Below are 19,481 nucleotides of genomic sequence, written 5' to 3' on the forward strand. Positions count from 1 at the left end.
ATTCAAATTTACCTTGAAGGGCACACAAAATATTTGCCCTGGACTTTCAGTCACTGTACAATGTCAAATAACAGATGGGAAGCATTTGGGTTCCTAAAGTGGACTCACCTCTGGAGTGAAATTTTCTGGGTTCGAGTTCACCACTCACTTGGCTTGGCTGTGTGACTTGAGGCAAGAGACTTGAACCTCTCCTGGCATCAATTTCCCCTTCTGAAAAGGGTGATAAGGATACCAATCTCAGGGGGTTGCTATGGAGATAAAATGCGTTGATAAACGCTTGGGCACCCAGAGAGGAGGGGACATCTACCAAGCTGTCAAATTCAGCTTTTAATCCTCACAGCTCAATGACACGACAGGTCCTAGGAATATCCTCATTTTAGAGATGAGGAAACAGAAGCAGAGCTAACAGGTGGAGGAGTTAGGGTTAGAACAAAAACCTCTTATTCATGATGTGCATATGTGTTTACCAGCATAGATTCGTTGGTTCCCGTGGGGAATGTCTGTCAAGCGAAACTGACCATAAAGAGAATTCCTGCACAGTCCGCCTAGCAGGAGGACTAGATGAAGCACGACAGCCCGGGGCATGCTGGTTGTTGTAGTCCAGCGGCGCGGCAGAGCCTGTTGGGAGTTGTAGTCCTCCGCGTGCTAATGCGCTCTCGGATTCACAGCTAGTCCCCAGAGCCGCATCGCTCTGGCGCCTGCGCCCCAGCCTCTCCCTGCGCTTGAGCTGGTAGCTTCTGCTGATGCCGATGTGAGTCCCGTTTTATCAGATGCGTGGGAAGGTGAAAATGGCTAATACAACTGAAGAATTTAGAAAACAGCTTGACACAGTGGGAGGGCTATAGAAGTATTGGCTGCTGCTGTCATTATTTATTTCCTCAATGACCTTTGCAGAGTTGGCTGTTATCTCCACATTTGTCAGACTTGGAAACTGAGACTCGGTGGAGTAAGATGGCTTCCCCAGGTCAGGCAACAGGAGAGAAGTAAAATCAGGTTTGGAATCCAGTTCTTTTAACCCTGGGCGCTCGGTGTTCCCTCTGCGGTGAGGGAGCTGAAGCCTGGGAAGTTTTAAGCGAAATGGCGTGGGCAGGTTTGCATTTTAACAAAGTGCAGCCTGGCTACCTCAGGGAAATTGAACTGGGCTGCAGCAAGACTGGAGGTGAGAGGTTCAGAGAGGAGGTGTACTGTACATTTTTCAACTGCCAGGCCCGTCACGTCCTTCTGTCCTCCAGAAGCCTGGTTTTGTTTAGGAGGCCGAAGGTTTGGCTTCTAGGTGTGAATCCAAGCCAGTCACAGGCACTGCCATTTTCTGTTGCCAGTGGTTGGTCCAGGGGTGTGCCTATGACCTAGTTCTTTCTGACCAGTGAATTGGGGAGAAGGCATGTTTGGAAGTTTCCTCTCATGAAAATAGCTGGGGAGAAAGCCTTTTTTGTCCCCTTTTTTTCCCTGTATAACATGATGTTGTGATGGTTGGAGCTGTGGCAATCATTAAGATACCATGAGGCACAAGCCTGATGCTGAAAAGCCAACAAACCAAAGATGCCAGCACAGAAAAATGGCAAGAGCTAGGTAGGACCTGGATGATGTAGTTGAGCAGTTGAACAAATCTCAGAGCTGCCTACCTATAGGGTTCTTAAGACATGTGGTTTGATTTAGGTTATACCTGAGACAGGGATCAAGACCATCTCCATGGAAAAGAAATGCAAAAAGCAAAATGGCTGTCTGGGGAGGCCTTACAAAATCTGTGAAAAGCAAAGGAGAAAAGGAAAGATATAAGCATCTGAATGCAGAGTTCCAAAGAATAGCAAGAAGAGATAAGAAAGCCTTCCTCAGCAATCAGTGCAAAGAAATAGAGGAAAACAACAGAATGGGAAAGACTAGAGATCTCTTCAAGAAAATTAGAGATACCAAGGGAACATTTCATGCAAAGATGAGCACAATAAAGGACAGAAATGATATGCACCTAACAGAAGCAGGAGATATTAGGAAGACAGGGCAAGAATACACAGAAGGCCTATACAAAAAAGATCTTCATGACCCAGATAACCACGATGGTGTGATCATTCACCTAGAGCCAGACATCCTGGGATGTGAAGTCAAGTGGGCCTTAGAAAGCATCACTACGAACAAAGCTAGTGGAGGTGATGGAATTCCAGTGGAGCTATTTCAAACCCTAAAAGATGGTGCTGTGGAAGTGCCACACTTAATATGCCAGCAAATTTGGAAAACTCAGCAGTGGCCACAGAACTGCAAAAGGTCAGTTCTCATTCCAATCCCAAAGAAAGACAATGCCAAAGAATGTTCAAACTACCGCACAATTGCATTCATCTCACACTACAGCATGTAAATTTTCCAAGCCAGTCTCAACAGTACATGAAGCATGAACTTCCAGATGTTCAAGCTGGATTTAGAAAAGGCAGAGGAACCAGAGATCAAATTGCCAACATCTGCTGGATCATCAAAAAAGCAAGAGAGTTCCAGAAAAACATCTACTTTTGCTTTATCAGTTTAGTCAGTTCAGTTCAGTTGCTCAGTCATGTCTGACTCTATTTATAAGGAGCCCTTGCAACTCATTAAGAAAAAGAGATCTCAAAGGAAACATGATAATCATAGGAAGAGTTTATGGAGCATTTAGTATGTTATAGGAACATAGTGTTTTGTATATATTAATTCATTTAACCTTCATAACAATCCTTCCCTGGTAGCTCAGCTGGTAAAGAATCCACCTGCAATGCAGGAGACCCCGGTTCAATCCCTGGGTTGGGAAGATCCCCTGGAGAAGGAAAAGGCTACTCACTTCAGTATTCTGGCCTGGAGAATTCCATGGACCATATAGTCCATGCAGTTGCAAAGAGTCGGACACGACTGAGTGACTTTCACTTCACTTTCATAATGACCCTATGACACAGGAACTCACCTTACAGATGAAGAAACTGAAACACAGAAAAGATTAAGTAACCTGTGCAAAGAATCACACTTGTAAGGGGCAGAGCTGGGATTTGAACTCTAGGCTCTTAACCACCACTGTCCTGCCTCCCCACCCCACCCCACCTCAAACCCCCCCCCACCCCCCGGCAAAAAAAAAAAAAAAGAAATCAGAATAGAACACATGCAGAGTAAGAAAATGCAATAAAACAGCCAATTCCACTCAACATATTCTATTTCAGTGATTCTAAGAGGCAAATTTTATATTCAAACATTTCTGAAATCAGGTGCATGGTACAATCAATGATATCTTAGATTCAATGAAATACAGTAAGAGAAATGCAAATTAAAACCACCTATCAGATTGGCAAAGAACAAAACACTCGATAACACCCTGTGTTGGCAAGGGTGTGAGGAAACTGGTGCTCTCAAAAGTTCTGAGAGTTTAAATGGGCATGGCCTTGGTCAAAGGCAATTTTGGCATGAGCAATCGGAAGGTAACTCACAGACATCCCTAACCCAGCCATCGATCCCCAGGAATTGACCCCTCAGGTCTACTGGCCCTCATCAGCAAAGACCCAAGTCCTTCAGTGCACACCACAGCAATTTGTATTACCCAAGACTGAAAATGACCTCAAAATTTAACAGGTGATGCGTTAAAAAAGAAAGGTCCTTCCTGAGGTTGGAATGTTATACAGCTGTAGAAAGAAATAAGGAAGGAAATAAGGAAGTGGTTGACATAATACTATCTCCAAAACATTGCATGAAGCAGGCAGAGTGCAGAACTGTGTATGTAATATTCTACCCATTGTGTGAAACGAGTGGGGGCCAGCCACGCCTCTGTGACTGTGGAAAGGACTTGCAAGTGTCTCATCCAACTGGTGGCCTCTGGGGAGAACTGAGGGCTTGGGGGAGCATGAGTGGGGAGCACTGTAGATCTGGAGTCAGTCCATTTTTCTCTATAAAGGGCCAGATAGTATTTTAGGTTTTTTGGGTCCTTTGGTCTCTTGACTCTGCTGCTGTATTGAAAAACCAGCCATAGACAATATGCAAATGATGGTTGTGACTGTGTGCCAAAGAAAACTTTATGACTGACACCAAATCTGAATGTCATTTGTTAGGAAAATATTCTTTATTGCCCCCACTATTTAAAAAAAAAAGTGCTCATGGGGACAGCAGAAAAACAGGTGGGCCAGATTTAGCCTACTGGCCACAGTCAGCTGACCCCTGTATTGTTTATTACTCTTAAAAAAAAATACTTATCTATATTTATTTATTTGGCTGTGCTGGGTCTTAGTGGAGAAGGAAATAGCAACCCACTCCAGTATCCTTGCCTGGGAAACTCCATGGAGAGAGGAGCCTGGCGGGCTACAGTCCATGGGGTCGCAGAGAGCCGGACATGACTAAGACTGAGCATGCATGCGGGGTCTTAGTTGAGGCATGTGGAATCTTCGTTGCAGCATATAGTATCTTTTAGTTGCTGGCGTGTGGGATCTAGTTCCCTGGCCAGGGACTAAACCCGGGCCCCCTGAATTGGTGGTGTGGAGTCTTAACCATTGGACCACCAGGAAGGTCCCCTATTACTCTTTACCTTATGCATGCATTACCTATTACAAAATTATGTTTAAAAGGGTAGCTCCAAATTGTTAGGTTTATCAAAAGTGGGTGAAGTTAATGTTGGGGACAGACTTGGTGCCCAGAACCCCTCTAAAGACAAATCAGCATAGGGGAATGCGTAACATTTCCCAGTGGCGCTGGGAACCCATCTGTTGGCGCTGCCACCTGCCCCAGGCCACCAGCAGATAGCAGCACACACCCACCTAAAGTCAGGCGGTCCCCGCACCAGCCGGGAGGAGGAAGTGGCACCCACTCCAGCATTCCTGCCAGCAAAATGCCACGGACAGAGGAGTCTGGTGGGCTACAGCCCACGGGGGTCACCAAGAGTCAGACACGACTGAGCAACTGAGCGCCCACCAGCTGGGAAGTCGTGGGCAGATGTTGACCTAGACACCTGTTTTATTTTGCCCATGGTATGATTAAAGAACAGAGCCAGCGTTTTAAAGCGTCTGGATTTTCTGGCTCTTCTTTAATCAACTGATGTGAGTGGTCGTTGCCCTCTGGGGTCTCATGTCTCTGGGGCACCCCACTCAGTGTCAGTGGCCGTTTCTCATCCGGCGATGTTGCTGGTTTCTCGTGGGAGACACACTGGAAACCCTGCCTTCCCCGCTCCCTCCCTCCACCGGGGCTGCAGGTGCGTGTGAAACCTGCTGCAGCTCAGCGTCAGAGCAGGACTCAGATTCCAACCCCGCCATCGACCATCTGGGTGACGTTTGATATGTTATTTGACTCTGTGCCTCAGTTTCCTCATCTGCAAAAAAATGGGGCCAAGTGTACGGACCTCAGAGCTGCAGGGACCACCCAAAGGGACTCTTGCTCGGGGCTCTCCGCCTCTGGCCTCTGCTAAGTGTGCAGTGGGTATTAGTCAGCATTTCCTGCCCCGTTTCTCAGTGGGAACTTGTTGGAAAACTCCCATCTCACAAGTGACCCCAACTTTCCCACACGTGACACAAAACATACTTCACTCTGGTTTAAAAAAATTCGTTTCCAGTCCTCGGGATTCAGGAGCAGCGAGACCGTCTGAGTCTGAGGCCTGGCTGTGTCTTACTAGCTGTGTGGTCTCGGGCAAGCCACTTCACTCTCTGAACTGGGTGTTTGTTCTTGCTGGTTTCTGGGAGGCTCTAGAAATATACCGCCCTCAGGGCCTGGGTATAGGAATTAGTTCAGTTCAGTTCAGTCGCTCAGTCGTGTCCGACTCTTTGCCACCCCATCAACTGCAGCACGCCAGGCCTCCCTGTCCCTCACCAACTCCTGGAGTTTACCCAAACTCATGTCCATTGAGTCGGTGATGCCATCCAACCATTTCATCCTCTGTCGTCCCCTTCTCCTCCTGCCCTCAATCTTCCCCAGCATCAGGGTCTTTTCCATTGAGTCAGCTCTTTGCATCAGGTGGCCAAAGTATTGGAGTTTCAGCTTCAGCATCAGTCCTAACGAATATTCAGAACTGATGTCCTTTAGGATGGACTGGTTGGATCTCCCTGCTGTCCAAGTCAAGAGTCTTCTCCAACACCACAGTTCAAAAGCATCAATTCTTCAGCACTCAGCTTTCTTTCTAGTCCAACTCTCATATCCATACATGACTACTGGAAAACCATAGCCTTGACTAGATGGACCTTTGTTGATGAAGTAATGTCTCTGCTTTTTAATATGCTGTCTGCTGCTAAGTCACTTCAGTCATGTCCGACTCTGTGCGACCCCAGAGACAGCAGCCCACCAGGGTCCCCCGTCCCTGGGATTCTCCAGGCAAGAGCACTGGAGTGGGTTGCCATTTCCTTCTCCAATGCATGAAAGTGAAAAGTGAAAGTGAAGCCGCTCAGTCGTGTTCGACCCTCAGTGACCCCATGGACTGCAGCCTTCCAGGCTCCTCCGTCCATGGGATTTTCCAGGCTGTCTAGGTTGGTCATAACTTTCCTTCAAAGGAGTAAGCGTTTTTTAATTTCATGGCTGCAGTCACCATCTGCAGTGATCATCTGCATTGTCTGCACTGCAACATCCGCAGTGATTAGTGCAGGGAATAGGAAAGCAAGCCCTGTAGCCCCAAGGCTGCTTATCTGGCCCTGATTTTGGCTCTCTGCCCCACCCACTCAGACTTCTGGTTAATACCTTAATTTTTCTTCAGGCAACCATCCTTCCCTCCTCTCATCCTGTGGTTGGGAAATGTTGATCCCACTTCTGCAACTCCAGGTGGATATTTCAGCCCTGGCCGATAAGAACACTTCACCATCCCACTCCAACATGGTTGGTTCAGGGACAGGCACGTAACCCAGTCCAGGCCAGTAAGAGCCTGCCCTGGGACTTTGGCTGCATCTGCTGGGAAGGAAAACATTTTCTACTGAGATATGGAGCTGGTCCAATGTCAACCTCAACTTGCTTGACAGAAAATAGAGCTAGACAGAGACCAGTTCTGATGAATCGTGTACCCCGGGGTCCCACCAAACCTTAAGTCAGAAACCTCTAAACTTTTCAGTTACATGAATTATTTTCACTACTGATTTTTGCCTGACAGTTGTAGTTTCTGTCATTTACAGCTGATAAATTCTAATACCCCTTCCTTTTGTGGTCCCCTCAGATAGTCTCAAATCAAGTCTACACTGGTGGTTTTCTTAGAACTACATGAGAATGTAGTTATCTCAAAATAAAACTTTTTTCAAAAGTCTAGTGGTGGGCAGAGTTTAAGGAAAATAAAGTTATGGGTCACATTAAAAAAAAACTTTTATCTGTGACTGCTCTAGTCTTTTATCATTCTCTGTCCCCAAAAGGTTTATGTTTTTCCTTGTGAACATTATAGAAACTATCCAGCCCAGACTAGATTAACTGTAAATGCCTGTGTGTTCACTGCTGAATCCTAGCGCCTGGCATACAGGAGGCACCTGGCATTTGTTCAGTGACTAAATGAACCAGACACTTGTTTAACACGTCCAGTCTCCCCATTTGGCTGTCCATATAGTTGGTCCTCTTTTTCAAACCTCATCTTCCACTGTCCCCTTGCTCACTCCAGTCCAGCCACATTCTTTTAAAAACCCCAGGCATGTCCCTACCTCAGGGCCTTTGTACTACTGTCTGGCCAGGAGGGCTTTTCCCACAGTTCTTTCCCCAATTGGCTCCATCTCCTCCTCCAGGTCTCAGCTCAAATGTCACCTGCTCAGAGAGGCCCTCCTTGACCTGCCAAAGCAGCCTCACCCCGCTTTTCCAGTGTCATCCAAAGCGGTTCATTTTCTTTACAAATCACCACCTGAATGTCCGAGTGTGTTTATGTATGTTTATTGTCTCTCCCCCCAGGAAGCCAACTCCACCAGGGGAGGTCCTCCTTTGTTGACTCATCTCCATGCCTGGTGCCAGTAAACCTTTGCAGAAGGGATTCCTCAGTAGGATTCTGCCTCCATGTCTCTACCACCACGATCTACATGAAAATTCCTCACGGAACCATGGGTCCCCCTTCCAAAAGGGTCTGGAGCAGATGTCAACACCGATTCACTGTCTCAGGGGACAAAGCCTCCATCCTAGCAGAGAGCCGTGGGGGAAGCTGGGAATAGGGGTGGGTGGGGCCTCACCCTCCAGCCTCCTTACTTCCCCTCCCCCAGGCAATCAGGAAACAGGAGGCAGCCCAGGTTAAGTAGACTCTTGCTGCTTTGTTATAAATATATTATGTACATCCAAAACAGGACATTAAAATATTACTCCGTGTTACAGAAAAGATATTAAGGCTTTCTATTATTTACATTAAACAAGCAAGCACCGTTAAAAAAAATAATAACCGAAACAAAAAAGCCCCACCCTTCCTTCTCTGACATACCCTCAAGTCAGAGGGGACACCATGTCCCTTTCCAATGACCAAGACCCTTTGCAGGGGCTGTGCCCTTCGAAGACATCCTCCGATTAGAAACGTCAGCTCTGGCTGGAATCACACAGGCGGGTGGGGGAAGGGTCAGGGAAAACAGAGTCCAGACTCGATCAGGAAATTCCGGCTTTGTCTGGCCGGCTGCCCCCAGACCCTTGCTGCACTTTGTCGCCCTTGGGTGGACAAGCTAGGTTGAAGGTGGTGACTGGGCGGGCTGTCCACCCAGGCCTTTGGAATCAAGTCTGCAGGGCCATAGCGGGGGTAACGGTCCAAGGACACTCAGCTGTGCCTGGGGGCTCCTGGAGCCCTGCGGGCAGACAGACAGGAACAGGTAAGATGACTCAGTGCCTCGATACCAGCCACGCTGAAGGGCTGCCCAGTTGGGTAGGGGGGTGGTGGGCGTGTGGGGAGTTGGTGAGCTTGTCTTCAACCCAAGGGATGGCTGAAAGGGTGGGGTTCTTTTTTTTTTTTTTTGCAGTCAGGCTTGGCAGACAGAGCAGCTCAGGTGGCTAGGGAGGGGCCAAGGGGAAAAAAAATGAAGGAAATGAAAAAAATCAGTGGCTCAAGTATTCTGTCACAAGGTGGGGTGGGTGGGCTAGAGGTGCCCGGGCCCAGCCCAGGAGGTGTCCTCTCCACCTGGAGTGGCCAGCTCGAGGAGGCTGGAATTTGGCAGATGGCTTCAGTTTGGGGGAGCTGGGGAAGGTTGGCAACGAGGTGGTGCCTGGAGGAGTTATTTGATCTTCTGCGCCCATTTCATGTCATCTGCCCGAGGCTTCTCGCCTGTCAGGGCCTGGATAATGTCCTCCAGGCGTCGCCAGAAGCCCATCCTCTCCAGAGGGTAGTTGAGCCAGCCTGCAGCAGAGACAGGGCAGGGGGGTGTGAGGAGGGGTTGAATGGGAGAGCAACAGGAAGAGCAGAGAGAGAGACAGCTGGCCCTGCCTTGGGCAGCAGAGGAACCGGGAGTAGGTCTGCAGGGGGCAGGGGAAAAGGGCTGACCAAGGAATATGGGGATGGGGGCTTCCCATCAATAGGCTGAGGGGCTGCTCAGACATACACCTTCATCCCTTCACTCACCTTCTTATTGAGCGCTTATTACGTGCCAGGCACAGAGGCAGTGTTTCCTATCATTTGGCTCTAATGCCACCTCTTCCAGGAAGCCTTCCCTGACTACCACTTAGCAGCTCTCCAGGCCTGTCACATCACCCATCCTTTCTTTACAGCCTTCATGATAACCTGTAACCATCCTCAGTAACTTGTCACTTCCCTGTTTAGTGTTGGTTTTGATCTCCAGCTCCCAACCAGAACCCCATGTTCTTTCACTGTTGATCCTGTTGGATCCCGGGGCCTAGGATGATGCCTGGCATGGTAGGTGCTAAGTGAATAGTCTTATTTCCATTAAATAAGTCTCATAATCTTATTTAATCTGTATTACAGTCTCCCACCTGAACCTCGAACTAGGTATTATTAACAGTCCCATTTTCCACATGAGAAGACTGTCTTGGAGGACAGTCTCCCAGTTAGTACGTGGCCAAACCAAGATTGATCCAAGCCCTGGCTGAACAATTAAGTGATCTCCAGAACAGCCTAAAATTTACCTCTCCACCTGCTCCTAAAAAGCATGACTTTAGGATGTACAAAAAAATATTTTCTGTGGCTCTCAGTTCTGCTTTCAGAAAGGCAAAAACAAAAAACCCTACAAAATACCTGACCAAACTAAACCAAAGCAAAACCCAACCCCTGCTCCCAAACCTGGAGGTGTAGCTTCCTGAGACCGCTCTGTGCCAGGCAGTTTGCATCCGCCGTCTGACCATTCACACCGCAGCCCTGGGGGGTGGTTGTGTGAGGGAGTGGCTGCAGCCCCATCTTGTGAATGAGAAAACTGATAACCAGGGAGGCTTGTGAGCCTCTGAAAGTTGCATACGGAGGAGCTGAAGGTTATCCAAGTTGGCCTGACTTAACAGCACGCATGATATACTTAACCTTAAAAAGATACCCACGGACCCCGGAAAACCTGCTTGCCTCACGTCCTTGGCACTGGCTCACCGACTCCCCATGTGGGCCTCCTGACTGCCCCCGGGGCACATGTTACAGGCCTCAGGGCCTTTGTACTTGCTATTCCCTCTGCTTGGATCGATCTGTCATTTATCCGCAGGGCCCCTCTCACGGTTTTCAGATTTCTGATCTCCCCCCGACTCTCTGCTCTTCACCCTGCTTTGTCTGTCCCCGAGGCATCTCTCACACCTGGAGTTTGCCAGCTCTCCTATCCTGGCCCTTACTCCACACCAGCCTCATCGCTGCTCCTGAAACAAACCAGGCATGTGTGTTCCTGCCTCCCTCACCTATTGCTCCTGTTGCCTGGAGAGCTCTTCCTCCAGGTCTCAGGACTCTCTCCCTCAGTTCAAATGCCACCTTCTCCAGGAGGCCTTCCCTGACCACCTCATTTAAAGGGGCAAAGCTCCCTTCTTCCCTCTGCTACCCCCTTCTGTGTTATTTTCTTCCTTGGCAGTTAGGACTGTCAGATGAGGACTTATTGCCTGGAATGTCCCCTCTTAGAATGCTATAAAGGTAGGGATTTTTGTGTTTTGTTCAGTGCCATGGCACATAGTAGCACTTAATAAATATTTGCTAGATGATGGGTGGTTGGAATCACAACTCTATGAGGAGGGTGTGTGTGTGTCTGTCTTATTTATGGCCGTGTCCCTGGCACCTAGAAGGGTGCGTGGCACGTAGTAGGTGCCCAAGAAATGCGTGTTCTGAGAGAAAGCTCCTCCAGGGCTGTGCTGCCTCCCGGTGACCTCTGCCCCCAACCCTAAGGGTGGAGCAGCAGTCGGGGTGGGGGCAGCGCGCCCCTCTACCCTGTGGACGCACCCGTGGTGATGCAGAAGTAGGTCTCGTGGGGGGAAACGTGGTGGATGCGATGGTGTTTGCGGGGCAGGATGACGTGCCAGTCCTGCAGGAAGACAACCCAGCGTGGCAGCCCGAAGTACGTGTGCGACCACTTGTGGATCTGGTTGGTGAAGGTGCCAAAGATGATCAGGCAGAAGACGAAGCACTCCCAGGGGTACAGCTGCTCCAGGACTTCTGCGGGGTGGGGAGAGGGTGGGTGCCCACGGGCCCCAAACAGCTGTCACATAGGGCAGGGGCCCACTGCCAGCCTGGCTCTCACCCCTTGCCCCTGGGCAGCAAACTTCCTGGGATGGCAGGCACCCTGGCCTCCTTCTAATCTCCCACATGGCCTCTGGCAGGCTCAGACTCCCCTGTGGCCTCAGTCTTCCCTTCTGCTAAGTGGGCAGAATGGGAATAAGCAGAAATAATGGTTGAGAATGTGGGCTTTGGAGTGAGGCAGGGCTGGGTGCAGGTCCCTGCTCTGACATTTCTTGACTGTGTGAACAGGGGTCAGCGACTCTACCTCTTTACATCTCAACTTCCTCATCAATGAAATGGGAATAAATCTCGGTCCGGATTCCCTAGAAGCAGAGCCTCACTAAAACAAGGCCTCATGTGCATGTGATCTATCTGACTGGGGAGGGGAATCTTTTGAAAAACACCCAAGGGAGTGATGAAAGCAAGACAGGGCAGGGGAAGAATTAAGCAAAGATGGGATGGGGGGAATCTTGTCTCAGCCTGATCCAGGGAGGCGGAGGGTGGATTCTGAAATGCTGATGACTCCACAGAGTTGGTCCCACTCAGAGGCAGGGGCTGGTCTTTTGCAGGCTTTCTGGGTCACTGACTTCAGGCTTATCCCAAGGGGAGGGGCGGGACCTGTGCTGGCAGTTCTCAGAAGGGAGCTCACAGCGGCTCAGAGCAGCGGGGAGAGGATGTGGTCGGACACCACACCACTCACACTCTCCCCACAGGGGGCTGCTCTGAGGACCAGCGAGGTGTCAAGCTGCTAGAACAAGAGCTGGCTCAGAGGAAGGGCCCTCCCCCACATTCCCCCGCACTGAGGTCACTGAGGCTCAAAGAGGTGATGGGACTCGCCTTGGGACAGGTTCCCTTCCCCAAACAGGCAGGGCAGAGATCTGAACTCAGGACTGAGTTTGGATCAGGCTATACATACTCTTTCCACTAAGCCCAGGCAGCAAGATCAGAAGGCCCCAGGGCCAGGCAGGTGAATTCAAATGAACGAGGCGGGGGGAGGTTATGACTGCAGGGAGCAGCGGGGACTTCGGCAAACGGGAGAGCGTGCCTCTTGTGCAAGGGGGGCCCCACAGCTCAGCTCCGGCCCAGTGCAGCCAAGTGGGAGCCAGGATCCAGGTGGCCAGGTCGGATTGTTCCAGAGAAGTTGGAAACATAGATCTTTATGTCAAATATCCCAATTTTATATGAGGGCAACTAACTAAACTTTTATAACACCGAGGGGCGAAACACCCACACCAGCTACGGGAGGCTCGTGGGAGGCGGGTGTGTGTGCCTGTCCCCGAGGGCTGCCTGGAGGCTCCCCCGCTGGCATGCTCACCTGGGCTCTGGGTGCGGAACTTGTAGGCCATGTTTAACAGAGGCAGCAGCGTCAGCAGGCAGTTGTCCCCGTTGGTCTCGATGAAGTCGTGCCGGGTGATGGCTGTTGGGTCGATGTGATGCTCCCGGAATGGCCGGATGAAAGCCTAGGTGAGGTGGGGGGATGGGAGAGGGGGCCCAGCCAACCAGTCAGCCCCTCCCTGACCTCCTGCACACACACTCCGCACGGGAGCACCTCCTTGTCTCTGGCATGCCGCCCCAGCATGGCACTGCTGGGGGTCCCCCAGCCTTCAGGCTCCAGGTCTAGCAGCTTTAGCAGAAGATGGGTGGAAATGACCTGGTGGGACCTCCGGCTGCCTGCCCCTCTGTGGGCCTCAGTCTCCGGACCTGGGCTACGGAGGGGGGGTTGGCGACAACCTCCACCCTCCTCTCCTACCCTGAGGCAACTGAGGAGACCCCTCACACTGACAGACAGGACCCTTTTATTTTTTCCAATATCCAACCCCTCCTTCTGGTAAGAGCCTCCGCTTCTTCTCTTAGTACCAGTTGCTCCAATCAGACTGCCTCCTCGGACCCTGGCCCGGCCAATCAGAGCATCCCATTCCTCTGGCCACAGTGACTGGCTGTGTGACAGCCACGTGACCCAAGCGAGGCCAATGGTGATGAGTCGTGGGACTTCGGTCCTAACTATGGGAAAAGGGGCGGTCTCCAGGGAGCGCTGAGCTGGGAGGATGGACCTTGAGGCAGCGGACGGCCATCCCGGCCACCTTAGCAGGGGAGAGCCCGCGTGAGAGTGGAGCCAGTAGAGGGGAAAGCAGAGACAGGCGTGGAGAGGGACGGGCTCCAAAGAATACAGTCTGTTCGTCCCACTGGACCCAACCACGCCCTAGTTTCACTTCTAAAATTTTTAGTACACAAATCGGTACGTTTCTGTGGTTACTGCTAAGTCGCTTCAGTCGTGTCCGACTCTGTGCGACCCCATAGACGGCAGCCCACCAGGCTCCCCCGTCCCTGGGATTCTCCAGGCAAGAACGCCGGAGTGGGTTGCCATTTCCTTCTCCAAAGCATGAAAGTGAAAAGTGAAAGTGAAGTCGCTCAGTCGTGTCTGACTCCTAGCGACCCCACGGACTGCAGCCCACCAGGCTCCTCCGTCCATGGGATTTTCCAGGCAAGAGTACTGGAGTGGGGTGCCATTGCCTTCTCCCTTCTGTGGTTAAGTGTGTACCAGATTTTCTATCACAATCAAAACGTCTGACTGACACCAGATAAAGTTCAATGGAAATGAACAGTGAGGTGCAGCAGGGCAGGCAGAGGAGAACAAGATGCGGTGTGGCCCCCAAGTTCAAGGGGGTCCAGTGAGGTGGACATGTATCAGAGCTCTCTGTCCCAGGCCTGATGCTTTTGCTTCCAGGAAATCACAGGCGATTCCTGTTCTGGTCTTGAAGGCGGGGGAGTGGGGGTCAGGTTGGAACCACAGTTTTCACATTACAGATAGGAAAATGGGCTCAGAGAGGAAAGGGGACTCAGCCCAGTTCAGACAGCCCCACCTCCTCCTGGAGGAGACAGGCTGGGCTTCAGGGCTCGGTCAACATACGCACCTTCCCCACAATGGGCAGCTCCACGGAACCCCAGGTGTCGGCTCCCCAGTGCACCAGGCCGGACAGGAAGTCAGCAAGGAGAGCCCCTGCCACTGTGGACAAGAGGAGGGTAAGCCGGAGGTGGGGGGAGTCGAGGGCACGTCCCTACCCACTCCCCACCCCAATTCAGGAAGTCACTCGCTCACTCATTCAGGTTAGGGTGTTCCCTCTTCTTCTTGGGACACTTTGCTGCCTGTGAATGGAGCTGCAGTCTGTCCCTTTACTTGGTCATCCCCAGGGAGACGCGGGGCCTCACTTGCTAGGTGAGTCTGGAGGAGTAAACTGGGCTCAGGTCGCCCAGCCTTTCCCTGTTAGGAGCCGGCTGGCACTTTCTCTCTGACCCACAGTTGCCCCGCTCTACTCCAGTGCTACTGGTGACAGACGGCAAGGTCATTCTGGGGTTTGGTGTCAGGAAGGACCCGAGGTCTAGACAGAAGCCACACCCCCGCAACCCAGCTTTTACCAACAGTCAATGTGATCACTGGGCCCCCAGCAGCCTTTTCAGAACAAAGACCTCTCAGAGAGCCCCAAAACCACATGCTCACTTGAGGGTTCAGTATAATCCAGAGGGTAAGTGCTGTTACGCCTAGACTCACGTGCCAGCTGTCACTTACCAGTTGTGTGACACTGGGCATGTTCCCTAACCTCTCTGTGCCCCAGTTCCCTCTAGATGGATGAGAATGAGAATGATTTAAAAAGAACACGGCAGCTACCGTCTACTGAATACTTTCTCAGTGCCAGACATGCTCGATCTTCACAAATTCTCACCTCTATCAGAAGCTGGTACCATCTTTATTTTTACTTTATAGAGGTGGAAACTGAGGCTTGGAGAACAGAACTAACTAGACTGAGGTCGCATACATGGCAAGTGGCAGAGCTAGGCGCTTAAGCTACCTTGGGGCCCAAGTATCTCGGGAGGATGCACCATGACATCGTCCACAAGGGGAAATCAAGGCCGAGTGGCCAGCCCGCTGCCCAAGGAGACGCCCCAGTACCACCCATCCTGCTCCCCACCGCCTGCGTCTCAGCCCTGCTGGCATAGTCCCCTTCCTTACACCCCCTTACAAGCCTCTGGGTCTCTGTACTTGCTCTGCAACCTGCTGGAACATTCTTTCCCAAAATGTAACACAGCTCACTCCCTCACTTCCTTCAGATCTTTGCCTCAAAGGTCCCCGAGGACACCTCATCTAAAACCGTAAGCACCCCCGCCTCCCAGCATTTCCTGTCTCTTTTCTTCTCCAAACACCTATCACCTTGGACTTCATTTCTGTTTACTGTCTTCCTCTATAAAAACGTCAGCTCCACAAAGTCAGGAATTTTCGTCTTTCGTTTATGGCTGCATCCCACTTCTTGGCACACAATATGGGTCGGTACACGTGTTGAGTGAATCGATGGGAAGTGCTAAGTACAGTGTGTAGTGCAGAGGGAGCCCTCAATACTATCATTATCTTTGCTGTTGTTCATTTAGTCCATAAAGGCGACATTCTGCCAGGGACCTACTGTGTGCCCTACACTCGAGCCAGAGATGCACCGGACTTTGGCTGAGCTCATGTCATTGGGACAGAGAGATAAGGGGCAAGGAGATTTGCCAGGTGGTACAGTGGAGAGGAATCTGCCTGCCAGTGCAGGGGACACGGGTTCAGTCCCTGGTCTGGGAAGATCCCACATATCACAGGGCAACGAAGCCTGGGCACCACAAACAGAGAAGCCCCCGCTCGCCGCAACTACAGAAAGCCCGCGCAGCCAGAAATAAAAAAAAAAGACAACAGAGTGAGGAAGGGGTGACACTGCCTGGGGGCCACGCTGGGGAGGGGGAGGCCGTGCCAGGGCTCTAAGGCTGGCGCACAGGGCTGGGCAGTCGTGCTGCTCAGGGGCGGTGCAGGGAGGGCGGGCCGGGCTGGGGAAGGGGCTGGTGAAGGCTGGGAAGCCCAGGGCTTCTGCACTTGCTGCTCCTCTATCCGGCGCACCACCCCCTCCCTGAGACCCCTGAAGGGCTGGCTCCTCCTCTGTCTTCTAGCTCAGGGTAAACATCACGAAGCCCCCGGCTAAAGCCATCCTCCCAGGCAGGTGCTCTTGGTCACGTCTCCTTGCTTGCTTGCTTTCACAGCACTGGTCACCATCTGAGGGGACAGCCTCGTTTATTTTCCCCACTTCTCGGATGCGGAAGGGGGCTCAGGGAGGTTGAACCACCTCCCTGAGTGGCAGACCTGGTTTGAGAAGAGGTTAGTCTACCAGTCTCCAAAACCAGCTCCCTTTCATGCCCTTAATCTCTGCCTCAGTAGGTCCGGGGTATTAATAGAGCTCCTACTGCATACCACAGGATGCCGTTACACACTGCCTTGTGTCTACCATGAGGGAACAGCGGCACTGGAGCCAAGGTCAGGGGGAGCCAGACCAAGAGCTGGAGCCACTGCTGTGTGACCCTGGGCAAACTCTGCCTGCTCTGGGCCTCAGCATCTTCCCTTTGCCAGCGAAGGGTCAGCGGAGGTACCTCTTGAGCCCCCGTGCCATCAGCCTGAGCTAACGCTGCCTCAGGAGAACGCAGCCCTCCAGCAGGCTCCCTCACGGTGCCCAGTTTGCCTCCTCACCCTTGTTCCATGCAACCACCAACCTGCTTCCCATAATCACACACTGGTTTTGCCAACTCTGGGACTTCACACAGATGGATCCTTATGGGATATGCTTTTTTGGGTCTAGCTTTCTTCACTAGCATGATGCTTCTAGAGGCATCCATGTGGTTGTCTCAGGAGTTCATCCTTTCCAGTGCCAAACAGTGCTTCACCACCTGGATGTACCATGGTACGTTCATCCATTTTGCTGGTGGACAACGAGGCTGTTTCCAGGTTGGGGCTGGAATGACTCAGCTCCTGTGAACTGCCATCCACAAGCCTGTGTGAGGACATATGCCCTCATCTTCTTTGGGTAAAGATGCGAGCCATCTACCTATCTATCCATCTACCCACCCACTTGCTTATTTAGTTTTACTTGATATTTATTGAGCACTTATAGTTACCAGGCTCTGTTCCAGCACCTTAAATGTTTTATCTCTCTTAATCCCTAAACTGTACCAAGGCCAGTCCTAAGCCGGTTACAGATCTCATCTCCTTAATCGTCCTAAGCACTTAATCCTTACAGATGATGTGTGCGTGCTAAGTCGCTCAGTCATGTCCGACTCTTTGCGACCCCACGGACTGTAGCCCGCCAGGCTCCTCTGTCCATGGAATTCTCCAGGCAAGGATACCAGAGTGGGTTGCCATACCCTCCTCCAGGAAATCTTCCCAGCTCAGGGATCGAACCTGCATCTGTCTCTTGCATTGGCAGGTGGGTTCTTTACCACTAGCGCCACCTGAGAAACTCCTTACAGATGACAATGATAATAAAAACAATATTAGAAAAATGTTTTGTAATTACAGTTAACACTAGGGTGCTTCCTGTGCGCTGGGTCCTTTGTCAAAAGTGTTAAAAAAGTGTATTATTGGGAATATAAATCCCCACAGATTAAACACGTGCTATGCAGCGACTTCTCTCCAAGGGGAACAATACGAAAAGGAGGTGGTGAGAGTAACTTTAAAGAAACCCGACAAACACCACTTGAGCCCGGTGGTCAAGGTCAACATCACGGGGATCAGTCATGCTGATAGTATATATCCTTGCTATAGATGGTGATGAAAATGGCACTTGACCTCTGGGCTCTTCCTCCCCAAGACACACAGCCCACTAACAAAAACACTAGACAAATCCCAGCAGACGAGCATCCCACAAGACACAGCACTCCTCAAACTGTCCAGGTCACTGAAAACAAGGAAGATCCGAGAAACTCACAGCTCAGGAACCTCGACGGATGACAACTAAACGTGACGTGGGATCGTGGATGGGATCCTGGGGTAGAGAAAGGGCAGTAACTGAAAATTAAGGACATCCGTATGTGCTGCTGTATTTAAAATGGATAACCAACAAGGACCTACTGCACAGCGCAGGGAACTCTGTTCAGTGAGCGGTAGCCTGGATGGGAGGGGCGTCTGGGGGAGAAGGACGATCTGTGCGGCTGAGGCACTCTGCTGCACACTTGACACTATCACAATGCTGGCAACTGGCTGTTCTCCAGCAAAAAACAAGCAGCTAAGACACAACCAGCCGGCCAAACAAGAAACCCAAGAGACCACGCAGCTTAGGGTTCCACTTACATGAGATCTCCAAAATACGAAAATCTGATACAGAACGGAGATCAGTTAGGACTTAATGGTTAAGAGGTACAGGGTTTCTTTGCAGGGTGATGAAAGTGTTCTAAAATTGAGCGTGGTGATGATTAGGTAACTTGATAAATTTACTAAAAACTACTCGATTGTGCACTTTGTACGGGTGAATGCCAATATTGTGTGAACGATATGACGACAAAGCTGTTACCTAAAAAAATTTTAAAAACTGAAAAAAACTTAAGGACCTCTGAATAAACTATGGACTTTACTTCATAATAATGCATATTGGTGCATTCATTATAACACACATATGATACCAACATGAGGCAGTAATAAGGGGAACTGGGGCCAGGGCTTATATGTGAACTTATATGTGAACTTGCTGTAACTATCTGCTCATTTCCTGTAAATCTAAAGCTGTCCTAAAAAAGAGAGTCTATTAAAAAAAAGTGTGTCATCTCACTTCATGTCCACTGTGATAGGCCTCACCACATCCCACTTGCCAGAGGAAGAAATGAGACCTGGAGGGTAAGGAGGGGTCAGAGCTGCTGGTCAGTGGCCAGAGACCAGAGACAGGGCTGTTCATGATGCTGCTGAGCCTTCATGTCCAGGTCTGAGACAGGAACGGTATTTACGTCGCTTAAGTACCATCAGCTAACAACAGGCAAATGCAGGTCCTAAGGGTTTCCCAGGTGACGCAGTGGTAAAGAATCCTCCTGCCAGTGCAGGAGACACAAGAGATGCAGATTCCATCCCTGGGGTGGGTAGATCCCCTGGAGAAGGAAACGGCAACCCACTCCAGCATTCTTG

At 50.7% G+C, this 19,481-nt stretch overlaps 1 protein-coding gene and 1 long non-coding RNA gene across 3 annotated transcripts in view; one reads left to right on the top strand and one right to left on the bottom strand.

Moving 5' to 3' along the window:
* On the top strand, window positions 1-8,870 carry LOC133259883 (uncharacterized). The gene is made up of 2 exons (XR_009740562.1): window positions 1-751; window positions 7,822-8,870. It is a non-coding gene; the product is annotated as an uncharacterized LOC133259883 (long non-coding RNA).
* The window catches only part of PEDS1 (plasmanylethanolamine desaturase 1), a 25,992-nt gene continuing 14,298 nt past the window's right edge, over window positions 7,788-19,481 (bottom strand). Inside the window, exons 3-6 of one of the 2 annotated variants that reach the window (XM_061437936.1) lie at window positions 14,437-14,528; window positions 12,840-12,984; window positions 11,249-11,461; window positions 7,788-9,232 (exon numbers count right to left, since the gene is read on the bottom strand). In XM_061437936.1, coding sequence (XP_061293920.1) covers window positions 9,111-9,232; window positions 11,249-11,461; window positions 12,840-12,984; window positions 14,437-14,528 — 572 coding nt within the window. In that variant the 3' untranslated portion in view covers window positions 7,788-9,110. The remainder of the gene's footprint in view (window positions 9,233-11,248; window positions 11,462-12,839; window positions 12,985-14,436; window positions 14,529-19,481) is intronic. The other variant, XM_061437937.1, reaches the window with a different exon arrangement.

The sequence above is a fragment of the Bos javanicus genome, chromosome 13, assembly GCF_032452875.1.
Source record: "Bos javanicus breed banteng chromosome 13, ARS-OSU_banteng_1.0, whole genome shotgun sequence".
Taxonomy (NCBI): Eukaryota; Metazoa; Chordata; class Mammalia; order Artiodactyla; family Bovidae; genus Bos; species Bos javanicus.